Source organism: Lagopus muta, chromosome 10 (genome assembly GCF_023343835.1).
Source record: "Lagopus muta isolate bLagMut1 chromosome 10, bLagMut1 primary, whole genome shotgun sequence".
Lineage (NCBI taxonomy): Eukaryota > Metazoa > Chordata > Aves > Galliformes > Phasianidae > Lagopus > Lagopus muta.
Window position 1 is genome coordinate 3110511 of NC_064442.1, and position 14626 is coordinate 3125136.

The following is a 14626-nucleotide window of genomic DNA, read 5'->3' on the forward strand; positions in this document are numbered from 1 at the left end:
CTTTTGGACTCTGCATGTGGCTAAATATCTGGAAACACAATATATTTGCTGTGGTCACTTCTCCTGCAAGGCAACATGAGAAAGACATCCTGAGCAGAATTAGAAAACCAAACCTTTTTTTACAGAACATGAAAAGATAAAATTGACAAAAAAGGGGCTGTTCAGACTGGTAGCTTTTGTCAGTGTAGCAGAAATGCTAAGTCGTGGCCTGAAACAGTGATTGAGCACCTGGTGGGAAGGCAGGGCCCACCCAGGGGAGCTCAGGTGCATGCAAGGCAAGGCAATGCAGCTGAGTGATCAGAAGGGGTGGAGCCAGGATTCACCCCATTCCAGAGTCATTTAAGGGTTGGTGGCAGAGATCCCTGCATAACTGAGACCTTCTGAAGATAAGTAACTTCTTTCCTTTGTTTCTGCAATATGGCTGTTGTGTTTGAGCAATTCCTCACTTGCTGCAGCTTAGGACCTTGCTACTCTGCTGTCACTGCTGCGCTTGCTGTTGTATTACAGTCAGCCTGAAGTCTCTAGACCTATGCAAAGGAGGAAATGCATGATCCTGGATGTATGAGGTTCTACCTGTTGACTACTGTACAGATAGGGCACCTGGCTGCAAAGGCTCTGATGTCTAGAAGGGTATGGATGGATACCAGGTGTAAAGTTGAGAGGAACTTATCTGAGTTGGGAAAGGGTAGATTTGGCTCAGTGAAGAGGGAGGCACAGTGCGTGTGATGGCTTGTACTTTGTTTCCTTTTTTTGTTTGCCTTGTTGCAGTCTGGCTTTAAGACAGTGACTGCAGAGAGCCATGTTTGGTGAAACATCTTGAGTGGAAATCTTAGCTGACAGTACAGCTAAGATCATTCTAAATTGCCGTTTCTTTGCTCTCCCCTTCACTTTGCACTAATGCAGTTGTTCACAGAGCTTCTCCTCAGCCCTTTTCCTAGCTTCAAATAGCTTTCTTCTTAGGGCTCCAGCTGCCTGTCCTCACAGGGCTGAGCATCGGACAATGCTTGTGCAAGATCTGTGGTGGGACCTGCCAGAGTTGTTCATGCTCCTTTGTGGGTCTTCTTTTGAATTCTTCTATGAATGCAAGTAAAGAAGTTGCAGATTTTTGCAAAAGTTTGAGCTCTAGGATGCTGCTCTGCTTGGCCACATCAGCTTAAAGCTGTTAATGCGCAGTCTTTACTGCTTGCTGTGACTCAGCCATGCTGGGAGCACAAGACCTGATACAGAGCCCACCAAACACAATAGAAATCTTTGTCTTGTTGGAAATCACCCTCCTGCCTTCAGCAGCCCTTGAGCCAGGCTTTCTGTTAACTTCTGGGCTGCTGAGGACATGGAGGCAGAATCATCAGGTGGGAAGGAGCTCTTAAGGGTGCCAGATCTTGGAGAGATGAGAAATGGCTGTGTGTGGGTTGTGTGTGCCCTGCAAGTGGAATGGTAAGAGCAGGTAGCTGCTGCCTCCTCCCCCACAGTGCCCTCTTGAACAGCCCATCCTCCCCGCTTTAAACCTCTTTAAAAATAACTTTTGGATCTCCTGACACTTGTGTGGGTTTTTGTTGTTGTTGTTGTTTTTCCTCAGTGTGGTAATGTTTCTAGGTGTACACAAGATCATTGCATAGGGCAAGAGGGCACGGCCTCAAAGTTGCACCTGGGGAGGCTCAGGTCCTTAGAAGGAGCGGTGAGGCACTGGGATGGGCTGCCCACAAAGGCGGTGGAATCACCACCCTCGGAGGTGTTTAAGGAAGATGTAGCTGGTTTAGGGACGTGGCTTAGTGGGCAATATTGGTGGTAGGTGGATGGCTGAACTAGATGATCTTAGGGCTCTTTTCCAACTCCAGTGTCACTGTGAGTCTGTGATGTGATTCACAGTATGACTGCCTCACATTTTTGTGCACTCGTACTCCCATCTCACTTTTTTTTTCCCCGGTCTTTTCAGAAATAAAGAAGGGATCAGGACTGGAGACAGTGGTGGGAAACGCTGCAGAAAATGACGGAATGAATGAATTTATCAAGAGAACTGCTGCACAGCAGCGTCAGGCTTCTTTTGGTAGCGAACGATGGGGCTCGCCGCTCAGCTGGGCTCTGTCAGCTGTTCCACGCCCCCCTCGGGGGTCCCAGGCGGTCCCACGGACACCCGGGAGGCAGCGGCCGCGCTGCAGCTCCGCGTCGGGCCGGGGCAGAAGAGGGCGCCCCCAGCCGGCCGCCTTCACCCACGTGCACCCCTCCCCGCACCGCCCAGCGCCTTCAGCGCGCGGCCAATGGGCGGGCGGCGGGCGGGGCGCCGAGGGGGGCGCGAGCCAATGAGCGCGCGGGGCCGCGGAGGGGGCGTGTCCGGGCGCCCACCACGCTGGGGCTGTCGGCGGCGCTGATTACTTTTTCCGAGGGCGGGCAGGGCTCACTCCGGGCCGCCGCCGCCTCCTCCGCCGCCGCTCCGCGCTGGGCCCCGTCGCTGCCATAAAATGTTTGACGGCTGCCTCCTGCCTCTCGTGTTTCCCTGCCTGCTGCTTTGGGGACTGGACGCCGGCACAGGTAGCGCTTCTCTCCTTCGCATCCCCGCCCCGGAGGCGCTGACAGCCCCTCACCGGGCGGCCGTCCGCAGGCACGGGGCGCGCGGCGGATCCCCTGCGTGGCCGCGGTCCCGCTCTGCAGCGCGGATCGCTCCAGGCTCCTACGTTTTCTTTTCCTGTCCTCTCGCTGCTGCTGTAACGTTTCATGTGGAAAGCTGCTGACTGTCCTTGGCTGCGGCTCCGGCTTGCTCTGCTTTTCCCCTTCTCCCTGCAGATTTTTATTGGGATTGGTGAAATGCGATGCTTGTGTCTGAGCTATATATTTTTTTAATGATACAAGTAGCTTGAGCGTTTGCTTTATTTCTCTCTTCCCCGCGCGTTTTTGTCTCTCGTGTGTTTGTGTGTGTGTGTGTGTGTATATATATATAGGGGGGAGGATTAATTTCTCCCGCTGGCTCCACGACTTCCAGTCCGTGGGATCGCAGTAGAGCGGGGCTGGGAGGTCCGGGGCCGCGGAGCGCCGTCCGTCCCGTCGGGCCGCGAGCGCTGAGCCTCTCTTCTCTCTCCTTCTCGCCTGCAGCCGGCGGAGCGGAGCTGGAAGTGGTGATCCCGGAGCGAGTGGAGTTGGAGAGGATCCACCTGCTGCCTCCCGCCGGGAGAGGGGACCGCGGCGGAGCCCGGCGCCGTCGGGAGCTGCTGCGGCCGCGGGAGGCGGCGGGAGAGGCCGTGCTGCTTCGCCTGCCCGCCGCCGGCACCGAGTTCTACGTGCTCCTCCGCCGCGATCTGCGCTTCCTCGCCCGGGGCTTCGTGGTGGAGCATCGGCGCGGGGAGGAGCGGCGGCCCCCGGCGGAGCGGCTCTGCTTCTACACGGGACGCGTGCTGAACCGCAGCGACTCCTTCGCCTCCCTCAGCACCTGCGCCGGGCTGGTACTGCCGCCCCGCCCCCGCTCTGACGGACCTCGGCCCCGCTTCTCCCCCTGCCCCTCCGCTGACCCCGCGGGTTTTCCTGTCGGCACCTACCCCTCTCCCCTCGCTCCCACCTCCGCGGATGCGCGAACTTGCGCGCCGGCTCCTCGCCTCAGCGCCGCTTCCCCGCGTGCCGCTCCCGTGCCCTGCGTGTCTCGTGCGGAGCTCCGTCGTCCCCGCGGCGGTTTTCCTGTCAGCTTCGCGCGGGAGCCGCCCGGCATCGCGGGGGCGGGAAAGGTCTCGCGCATCGCCTCCTCTCCTCAGCCGCGGGCTGTGCTGAGGTGTCCCGTGAGGACTCTCCGTCGGCCCCCAGCTGGGCTTGAGGACTGTCCTGACCGGTGTCACGCACCCTCCATTTCGCAGCTCGGTGGCACGGTTTGTCACCTGCCTGCCCTCTTGTTCCCTCCGGGATCCCCACAGCGCGGCTGGGGTCAAACCCTCCGCCGTGCGTTTGCCGCCTTGGGCGGCCTCACAGCGCCTGGGATCCCCCGTGAGTGTCCTGGGGAGATGAGGCGATCCCGTGTGGGGCGGCCTTTGTGTTCCTCAGGGAAGCGGAGCTTTAGATGCTCGGGATGGCGGCTGGCTGGTGGCTCCCAGTCTTGGGGTGTGTGCTTGAGCTGTGGGTACAGGTCCCTGCTGGAGATGGCTTCTTAAACTGCTTTGCGCTGGGAAGCGCTTGGAGTGCTGCGGGCTGGAGGCTTCATTTCTGAACCGTTTGAGGGCGCTGTGCCTCAGGTTTAAAGGGGGAAAAAAAGAAAACAAAACAAACGTGGCTTCGAGATAGTGAGTAGAGTGGCTCAATAAACTGAGCTGTGCACCGAGGGCTTCCTCAGGGTTCGGAGCGAATTGCTCTGCTTTAGGCTTGAAGTCAGCCACAGCTCCGTGCTTCTGTCGCTTGTTTCGTTATTCCCGGTCACTGAGCGCTTCCAGTGCGACCTGCTCTAAAAAACACACAGATAGAAAGAGCCTTTTTGGAAAGAGGAATGTAGCTGTAGGCACGTGCTAACTGCCTGAGATCAGGGGATGGAGCAGGAGGAGTGAAAAGGATTGACAGTGCTCCCAGCAGAGAAGTTGAGAAAGACTAACAAAATTGGTTGGTCTTTGTTCATTGCACCTCAAAAAATGAGCTGTGACATTGCAATATCTGTGTAATGAACTCTAAGCAATGAGTGAATTGATGTAACTTGTGATCAGAAAGTGGCTACCTATCAAAGCTGCTTGTTTGTGGCACTCCTGGGGGCCAAAGTCAGTACTACCACCTGCGTAAGGGGTTGTGCTGGTAAAGCTCTGCTCACCTGTGCCTATGAATCTGGTCCTGGGAGCACTGAGAGAGATAAGTCTCTGCATGCTGAGGCTCTTTTCCGGTAACAGGAATCTATTCATTTGCTCTTCATTCAGATTATCACCAGGAATGAAAAAAGTGATCAGAGCAGATGTGTGGCACATATGTGCTAACAGCTTTTGATGTGGAAAAGAAAACATAAGTGTCTGTAAGCTGAACCTAAACTTAAGATGAACGTCATTAACTTTTGAATTGGATTTGTTAAACTGATCTACATCACTACATAGCCTTTTTTTTTTTTTCCTGGCTACACTGACCTTTTGGCTTTGTAAGCTTATTAGTAAACAGGGAACATTGTGAAAGCAGGCTAAATCTACTATATTTACATTTTGTGGTGGCTGTACTAAATCTGCATACCTGTAGTAAAAGCTATGCAATTGAGTGGGAAGGTGCTTCCAGGAATCAGAAGAGTGAAGTGTGCCTCAGATTGTCTAGGTCTTGAATCTGGAGTGGCCCTAAAGTCAGGTGATTTTGGAGCCCAATTGTTTGTCATGTAATCTGACAGTTAAAATACCCAAACCAATGCTACAGTGTTATTCTAGTTGCTCTATTTAGTTATTCTAGTTGCTCACTTAGGCACTGCTTACAGAGAAAGGAGAAGTCTTTACCCTCATCACTAGTAAAGATTTGCTGGTGGTGTATAGACGAGGCCTGGGACAGGTTGGGAGAAAGACTGTTTACTGCAGTCTGTATATCCTGAATATCCTGAACTCTTGCAGCCTGTATATCCTGTCATTCATGAGCAGTGCTAGCATTGCAGTGGGGCATTTCCTGAAAAATCCAATGTGGGAATGCTAATAGGACTGGAAGCAAATGTTCAAGATATCTCACTGAGGAGTCCTGGTCACTCAGAGTTAGAAATACCATATCCTGGTCTCCAGCTGGCTCAGACTTTATAGCATGGTTGAGGAATACATTTACAATGAATCACACACACACAAAAAAAGAGTGAAATGATCAAGGCAAGGAGAGATCTAATAAGAACAAAATCCCTGATGCAGTGGCATGAAAACTGAGCTACAACTGGACTGAGCAATTGCTTCCTGGTAGTCCTGTCAGTTTCCCAGTGTGGCACCTAAAGGTTATGTTTTGTTTTTTAAAACTCCTCTTGCAAATGCTGCTACTAACCACTATGTGAACTATTAGAGTTTCCTGTCATTGCTTGCAATTGCCTTGAGAAGGATGGCCACGCTCTTGCAGCTATGTCAAGCCATGATGTACTTAAGACTGATTTATCTAAGGCCCTGTCTGTGTAGTTAAGAGTACCACATGTGAAGGTGCTCCAAGCCTTTTTGCGACTTGGGAACTGCAGAGAGATTGGAGGTGCTGTGTTCCTGAAAAGCGCTACTGCCTTTAGCGTGGCAGGACTGCGTCTCAGCTGAGGAGCATGGTTGTGCAAACACTTCCCTTCTTACCGTGCTGAAGGACTGAACTGTCCATTCCTGGTACTGTGGAGACATGACCAGAAGCAAAGTTCTGCAGCTCATCTGTCCAATGCTAGAAGACAGGATGTGGTGCAGGAAGTTGTCTCTTTTTCAGATAGCTCCAGCTACATAAGGCCACAATTTGTGTTGAGTTGTACTACGTAGTTGACTGAGACTTCTGTTGTAGATGATGTCTCTTTTCAGTCTGGAAATTCCAGTTTGCTTGGGACTTCTTGGAGATACCCATACAGTGCTTTCAGGTGCAACTTCAGTTACGTGTAGTCTGTTGCTCCCTGCATACTGCGCCTATGCTCTCTAGCAAAGGTGAGCAGTGCATCGTTATTCTTCTGTGGCACTTCTTGGATTGATGCAGAGGGAACACAGCAGCAGAGGGGAGACCTTGCTGCTGTCTCTTCAAATACCTGATAGGAGATCGCAGCAGAGTGGGGTTGGTCTCTTCTCACTGGTGACAGGATGAGGGGAAATGGCCTCAAGTTGGTTTAAGTTGGGTATCAGGAAAAACTTCTTTACAGAAAGGGTTGTTAAGCACTGGAATAGGCTCTGCAGGGAGGTGGTTGAGTCACCATCCCTGAATGTGTTTAGAAACCGTTTGGATGTGGTGCTTGGAACGTGATTTAGCAGAGGATTGTTAGGGTAGTACGGTTAGGTTTGCAGCTGGACCTGACAATCTTTAAGGTCTTTTCCAACCAGAGCAGTTAATGATTGTAAGAGGCCCTTTCGTCGTGCTGTGATGGCTCAGTGCCTTCTGAGTCAGCATGGCTTATCGTGTCTTGTGGACCCAAGATAAGGGAAAGAGGCAGAGTCCTGTAGTCTATGTGAGACTCATTCCCCACTTGCACGCTGCTCGTTGTTGCCTCAAGCTGTATCCAAAATGTGAGGTTCCTAAAGGCTTTGTTACACAGTCTGTTGGACTGCAGTGTCAATGCCTTAAAAATGACATAGTCTCTTCTTATATTTTTGTACCTAAATCCTGGGAAAAGGTACAGTTTTCAGCAGGTCAAAATGAATGTTAGGTTTTGACAGAGGGATGAAATTCAGGTCTCTCGTTAAGGAACCTTGTGAAAGCAGAAGATCACTGGGATGCATTTAGAGGAGGAAATTTATTTGCAAGTAACTGCTATTTTTTCGGAGACCTAAAATCTTTGTTTTGGGTTCAAGAGTGCTCTGAGGCAGTCCGCCTGAAGTGGATTGCTCTTCTGAGTTGATGTTGTTACTCCCTCCTGCTGAGGCTCATTCGTCTCACTTTGTCATACCTCAGTTTGTCTCCTTTGAACTCGGTGACACTCCTTTATGCAGAACGGATCGGTGGAAATGGATGATGCATGCTGGAAGGATTCATGTATGGCTCAGCGATGTTCTCGTTATAGGATGGAACACAGTCTTAAGCTACCTCTTAAGAAATATGCTAAAAATCAGGAAACCTTGAACATTTTGCAGTGCTGTCTCATATGATCAACACTAAAGAGAAGAGCTTATTTACTGCCAAGCTACATGCATATTCACATGCTTATTTTATGATTATCCTTTTGGCTACTGAGCAAGGTTAGATGGATGAAACATTTACCAGTTAGCTGCAGTACCTGGGAATTTGTGCTCCTCTGTTGTTCACGTTGCAGTTCACAAGGTGTGTCTGGGACCAGGCTCAAACACTATTTGCATGTGTAGCTTTTTCAAAGTCTATGAACTCCTGGTGGTTTCCAGGTGGCTGTAAGTGCTGATGGTGGAACTGGATGCAAAAGCATGGTTTGGGATCCAGTATGGGAGACCAGCCAGGGCAAGGAGAACTGAGTAGGTTGGACTACTGGCTCCAGGAAACCAGTAATACCTTGAGGGACTCCTAATGAAATAAGAACCTTGTAACAAAGACAGGGAAGGGTGCAGAAGAGGCCACAGCCTGTTGCTTGTAAACCTGACTTGTTCTGAAATGGAGAGAGGACAAGAAAGATGGATGCTTGCAAAGAGTGCTTCCCTGATGGTTTGTCCTGTTTCTTAGATACCTTTGCCCGGTGAATTGCCCCATTTGAGGTGTTTGCCTTTCTTCACTCGCTGCAGGAGGAGGTGATGCCTGATTTAGAGTAGATGTCTGGGGCTTGGTGAGCTCAATCCCTATTCAGTGGTAGCAGATGCTTTGCTTTTGCAGCCGGGACAATGCTGCCCTTCAGGTGACTGCAAGAGCCTCTGCTCTTATGGAAAGCAGGGCAGCGCAGGCATGCTGGGATTATAAGATGATATGATTTCCCCTCAGGAAACCTTCAGCTATGCTGAATTCCCTTGTCTAGGAGAGGAGCTGTTTGGCATCCATCCATATCTGGTCCATAAGCTGAAAACTTAAACCTCTTAAAATTGCTGTGCTGGGTTTCTTTGAGCTAGATTTCTTTTTTTTCTTCTTCCACAGTGAAAAAGGAGAGTTTCCTTGCTTATGCAGTGTAGGGACAAGTTGAAATGGAGGTGCAGTTGGATATTCTTGGGTACAGTCTGCTCTTGTAACTCAGTTTAAACCTCAAATGACCCTGGAGCAAATGCTCTCGTTTTGAATTTGAGTTACACTTGTAAATAATAGTTGACTTTAAGCTGAGATGCAATTGATAAGGACAGGTCTGAAAGTCACATGAAGTTTATTAAATTTGATTTTTATTCTTCATTTGAGATATTAACTTCCTGTTAACTTTGAGGAAATGGTTAAATTAAGATTAGCAGTTTAACAGCTGAGAAATTGAGGAGGGGATGAAATTTGTCAGATGATTCATACTGTTCTTCTATGCACATTTGTATGTTTGTAACTAATGAATGCTTTGGAGAAAAAAGAAAAATCTGTTAAAGATTCAGTGTTTCAGATCTTGTTCAAAGATGTTGTGAAAATAGAAAGGGCTGGAAAAACAGCGTAACTGCTGGAGCCTGTTAATGTGTGGGAAGGTCCAGAGCCACGCGCAGAGAACACTGAGGACGTTGGATTCCTGTCCTGAGCTAGCCCTCAAGCTATTGCAGCTCCACCACTGCTACCAGGGGACAGAGGCAGAACACTGAAGCAGGACAGTGTGATTACAAATGCAGTCCCTTTGGTACTGGTCTAGCTTCAGCGATGCGGTGAGGACATTCCTGTTGTTTAGCCTGCAAGTCCCCTAGGGAGGATGGTAGTGTGTAGAAGGCAGCTGAACTAGGGGTGATGTGAGCATAGGTCAGAGATTGTTGCTCGAGTGACCAACGCGTGTAGAAAACTGTAGGTAAGTGAGATGCAGGAAGTGTTTGTAAGAATATTTGGGTGACTTGGAGAATGGAATTCTCCAATGGTAGTGAGCAATGTTGAAATAATTTGTAAATTAAGGATAATCTGGAAGATGTAGCCTCTGTTCAGCTCTGTGTGCATTGGGGCTGTAGTCGTCTCTTAGTTATTATTTTGACTTGCCAGTTAGATTGCCTGCCTTTCTGAGGTGGAAATTATTCCATCCTTTCCTGTTAGCTAAGCTGAATGAGTGTCAGCTATACGGTCCTGTCATGGTAACTGTGAATCCAAGTTAGATCACTAATACAGATGACAGTGAAGTTCTAAACTCGTCTCAATTCCTGTTATCTTGATGACTCCTGTGTAACAGGTGCTTTGGGGATGGGTGGGCTGGGCAACAGCCACTTGTTTTCTGGGCCACTAGGCAATTTGAGTGGCTGGTCCTGTGCGTGTGGGCTTTCAGCATGAGAGAAAAGTCAGAGGGAATTTGCCAGCTTTTCATATGCATCTTCCTAGGTAAATGTGGCTCAACAGATCCATATTACTTTATTTAATTAGACTGATTTCCAGAGACAAGGGAAAATAGCACTGATGGTGATGTTTTACTTCCTTATCTTCAAAATCTAGCCTTTTGTAGCCCATAAACATCACGCAGGGAGGAAGAACTCAGAGTAGTTGTCCAGTGCTGATGTCTGATATCTCATGCTGCGATTAGCACAGCATGGTATATGGTAGTTGGAAGATGTAAGGGAGGCAATGAGAGGAATGGATTTCTTAAGGAAAAAGCAAAGCAATGACCAGAGGATTCAAATCTGGACCAACACGTTTGAAAACTCTTCAGAATGCAACTGGCAAGTTGAAGGAGAACTCTAACTCCCTAGGAACACTTTACAGGCTCAATCCTGCAGTTCTTTCCTGCCTGAAACTCTAGTTGGCTTGCCTGATTAAACTTGAGATTGCTTCTTAACCTATTCCAGGGTGAAGATGCATGTCTTTCTCCCTCCATAGGTTTCACAATCCCAAAGCAAATGTGAAACATAAGTCTTTTCCAGTGGTTTAAATTATTTTCACACTTGATGCCAGAAAGTTGGGATAATGTTGGGTGGTGATGAAACTGACTTCTTCTTACATATTTTTGGCACCAACAAAAATGGTTGGCAGCGTTTCAGGAGCTCTGGTGTGTCTTTTAGTACCATGGCACCAGATTTACAGCCCTTCTTCTAAATAATTAAAACCTATATTAAATAAGGGGGTTGGGGCTACCTCCCGACTGGAAGATTGAAACAAGGAGAGGAAGTATGGAAAACATTGTAAAGGAGACTGGAAGGATAAGGCATTGGAGTTTTGTTGTCTTTGAAGCAATTTGGACAGAATTGCCCAACTTACAGAGGTGTGCCCTAGGCAACCATGGCAGAGAGAAACACTGATTCTTCAGCTGCTTCTTCAAAAGTAGTGACCCTTTCTGAGAGATCCTCCTCTCTCACTGATGCTGTTCAGTTTGTGTTGTCAGAAGACGAGAGCTCTCATTTCTCTGAGAGAAATTTCTCTTGCTGGAAATACTGGGCCAAAGGGATTTCCTGGGTGTACGTGAGGACTGAATTTGGCAGGAAGGTGTGGAAATGTACGATTTACAGTATGTATGTAATGTGTGTTATAAATCATATTAGTACAGTCAGATGTTGAAATATGTACTATTTGCACGTATGTGCAGAGCAGTTATTTAGGTTGTTTTCTGGCTGGTATGGAACTCGGTGATGGGATGGGGGGAGTCTAATCTTTGTATGTTTAGGATGGATGTTACACAGGGGTTCTGTAGGTTACAATCTTGTAAGTCCCATTACCTACCAGGTGTACCAAAGGCACAATCTGATGCCTCCCAGCAGGACATGTGATGCCTTTGGTTACTAGCAGAAGTTGGATCAGACCTACAGATTACTTCCAAGGGACTGTGTTACAAAGAGCTGTGTTTCAGGGCGTTCAATTGCTATACAAATAAACATTGGATTAGTACAATGGGAAGCAAGTTTAAAAACCTTCACTGTACATAGTTACTTTCTCTAATGTGTTATGACAGGTGTTGATTATTAAACCTGGAAGCTTTGTTAGGCGATATGTTTGCCTCCACCCTTTTTCTTATGTTTTGGAAAAGGAATAGGGAATGCATACAAACTCTACAAACTACTGGTTGCAAGCAGAGGAGGGCTGTCCTGGGGCAGAAACTGCCTTCCAAAGATATTCTTGCAGTCCTTGTGTATGGTGACTTGACTTGGTGCAAGAAAGGCAGAGTTGTAATGCTGGCCTGTGGAGTCTTACTTAGCCAGGGACTTTGCCTTCCCTGTGTTACTTATTCAAGGTAGGGTTGAAAAGATAATCACTGGCAAGGTACAATAGGCCACTCTCTGTGTGGCCTCTTGCAATTAGTAAGAGGTATTTGGTCCTCATACTAAAAAATGTGAGTGGTTCTGCAAGAATGATGCACGTAGCCAGTCTACTGTTTGCGGGAAATCTCTCTGCTGAGGTAATAAATGCCAATTGATAACAATGTAATTTTAGCTGCCAATTAGAATGGTGGTTATGAAAGCATTTATGTTAGTAGGGTTTATTTGTTCTCATGTGAACTGAACACGGACATCTTCATGCTTCCAGCTGGAGTAGTGTTCTACTTGAGGGGAGAGAGAAGTGGAAGAACAGGTGTTGACAAGAATTCTTGTGTGGTTGGTTTTTTGTTTTTTTTTTTTTTTTTTTTTTTTTTTTGGACACCTATAGTGCTTTGCATAATGGCGTTCCTGAATATTACTATATAATCAAAGATAAATAGGGAAAGCAGAGGAAGTTCCTCATTGTTTGTATTATGTAGATTGAACAAGATCAATACTCACTTTTCCTCACACTGTAAATAACAGTTGTAGGGAAACGATCTGGGGCAAGACTGGGTTGATAGAAATGGTTAGGATAACAAACTGATATCCTTTTTTCGTTTCCTTCTGTTGTGGACAGGTTGGCTATATTCAAATTGGATCAGAGCACATGTTAATACAACCAGTGAATACATCAGAGACCTCATTTAGCGGAAAAGAACACTTCATCAGACGTAGACGATCCACAAAATCAAGCCATTCTTTGAAGCACATTCCTGATGAGCACTGCAAGGTTGTAGCAGGTGAGCTTGAAGTAGCTCGGAAAACAGCCATGAATATACAGTTATAGTTATAACTGTTGTTCTTCAGTGTATGTCTCTGTTTTGTAACTTGAGTGTTGTGACCACAGGAAGTAGTGAAAAATGGCGTGTGCGAATGAGTGCCTCTGCTTCTTCAGGCAGAAGGAGCCACATCACAAATGTAATTAGGATACATGCTGTAACCTTTGATTGGTGAGGAGATGAGCTATAACTTCTGCTTCACCTGTGTGATGTAGTTGTTGCACTGGAAGGAATTGACAGCGTTTTTAGCAAAGACCTAAATCTTGAAACTGAAGTTGGTTGAGGGCTGCTTTTTCATCTCAGCTTTTCACTGGAGCTGTGACACTGCAAAGATGTAGGTGTGGACAGAACAAAAGTGTCATTTTGGGTAGTTTCATGTCATTTAATCAGAAGTATTTTTTGTGAAGATTATATCCAGGAATCCACTTAACAGGACAAAAAGATATCTGGAGGGGGAAAAGAGTCGAGCAGTTTCTCTTACGCTTTCCTTTTCAGCTTCTCATGTGCCATCATTTCTACTTCTGTCTAGAAGAACACACTGTCCATAACAGAATACATCAGGGTGCATTGTCAGCTTGCAGACTTCTTAATTTTTGTTTCTTTGCTGATGGTTGTTTTAGCTTTCTTCCCGTCTTTCACCTTCTTCCAGTTAAGGCTGCAGAGGGCACTTAGTGTGTGTGTGTGTGTGTGTGTGTGTGTGTGTGTGTGTGTGTGTGTGTGTGTGAACTGTTAAAAATCTTGTTGTGTTCTCATGTTTAGTAGTTAAAACAGGAAAAAATGCACTTGTCACGCTTTTCACCACCATCTAGGTGTGCTGTGTACAGGGGGTATTTTCAATGAACTTTACAAAGTCATTTCTTTATATTCTTTTCCTTGTATTCCTCTTCTGTTCCATTACCTCATTAGTATTTCAGCTTCTGTCTTCTGCTGGATGGGCTGTGTACTAAATAAAGGCAGCATGTTAAGGTGTCTGTGTTATCTTCTACTGGGCTATTAAAGGGACAAAATAGGAAGCAGAGATGGCAGGTAAAATCTGTACAGGTGTAAGAGCTATGAGTATGGAACAACAGATTGGTCAAAAACAATCTCGTGGTTAAACATACAGGAAAATGGCAGTAAAAAGAACACGAAACTTTTTTTTTTTTTATTGGCAAAAGTAACAGAAAAGTGAAAGAACAGAGTGGAATTGGCAACCATCAGCTTAACAAAGTTTGGCTTTTGTATTTAACTGGAGCTGGGGATAGCATGTGCTTTGCTGAGTCTTGTGGGAGACCAGGGTGGCTTTAGGTGAGGGGGAAGAGAGAAAGAAAGACACATATACACGCACACACGCCCCACATTGTGTAGGGCTTTGCAAAAGAGCTACAAGCAGAACTCGGCTCCCTTGGGTGCTGGTCCTTTGCATGAAGTGCAGGCTGGTTAGGCTAAGAGGGGAACAAAGCGCTCAGCTGCGGCGCGATGGGGAGCACTACTTGCTTATGCAAACAGCCACTGCTTCAAGTAGCTGTGTCATAAAATAACGAAATTGCTCATGGGCTTTGCCACTTAAAGGCAGACTCTTGAATGTTTTTCATTGTTGCGGGGAAGAAATGTAAGTCATGGCTGTTAATAGGCTTAGCACATTAACGACCTAATTGACTCCTGTCTGGTTTGGATTAACTTTTGTGCACAGGAGTTCAGAAACCAAAGAAAAGTTAATCCTCTATGACACACAAAAGGTCTATTTGTAATGAAATTGTGTGGTGATGGTGATCTTGGGGCTTGCTTCCAGAGTTTTTCCTGGTGTTTTCAAAGCCACGAAGCTGCCGGCTTGAGCATTTTCCATTCCTTACCTGTTTTTCTTGAATTTCTAGAACAGATAAGAATCACCTTTAAAGGTGCTTTTTTTTTTTTTTCTTGAAATTTTGTAACTCATCAGTGTGTAACATGATGTGGAGTTGTTTGGGGTTC

At 47.1% G+C, this 14626-nt stretch overlaps 1 protein-coding gene across 7 annotated transcripts in view; it reads left to right on the forward strand.

Annotated features, from left to right (window-relative positions):
* The first annotated feature begins 386 nt into the window (after positions 1-386).
* The window catches only part of ADAMTS17 (ADAM metallopeptidase with thrombospondin type 1 motif 17), a 165936-nt gene continuing 151696 nt past the window's right edge, over positions 387-14626 (forward strand). For 2 of the 7 annotated variants that reach the window (XM_048956814.1, XM_048956815.1), the window contains exons 1-3: positions 2311-2526; positions 3085-3431; positions 12475-12637. In XM_048956814.1, coding sequence (XP_048812771.1) covers positions 2457-2526; positions 3085-3431; positions 12475-12637 — 580 coding nt within the window. In that variant the 5' untranslated portion in view covers positions 2311-2456. Of the gene's footprint in view, positions 631-2310; positions 2527-3084; positions 3432-3452; positions 3961-12474; positions 12638-14626 lie in introns of those variants that run through there. The other 5 variants (XM_048956816.1, XM_048956818.1, XM_048956817.1 and 2 more) reach the window with 5 other exon arrangements.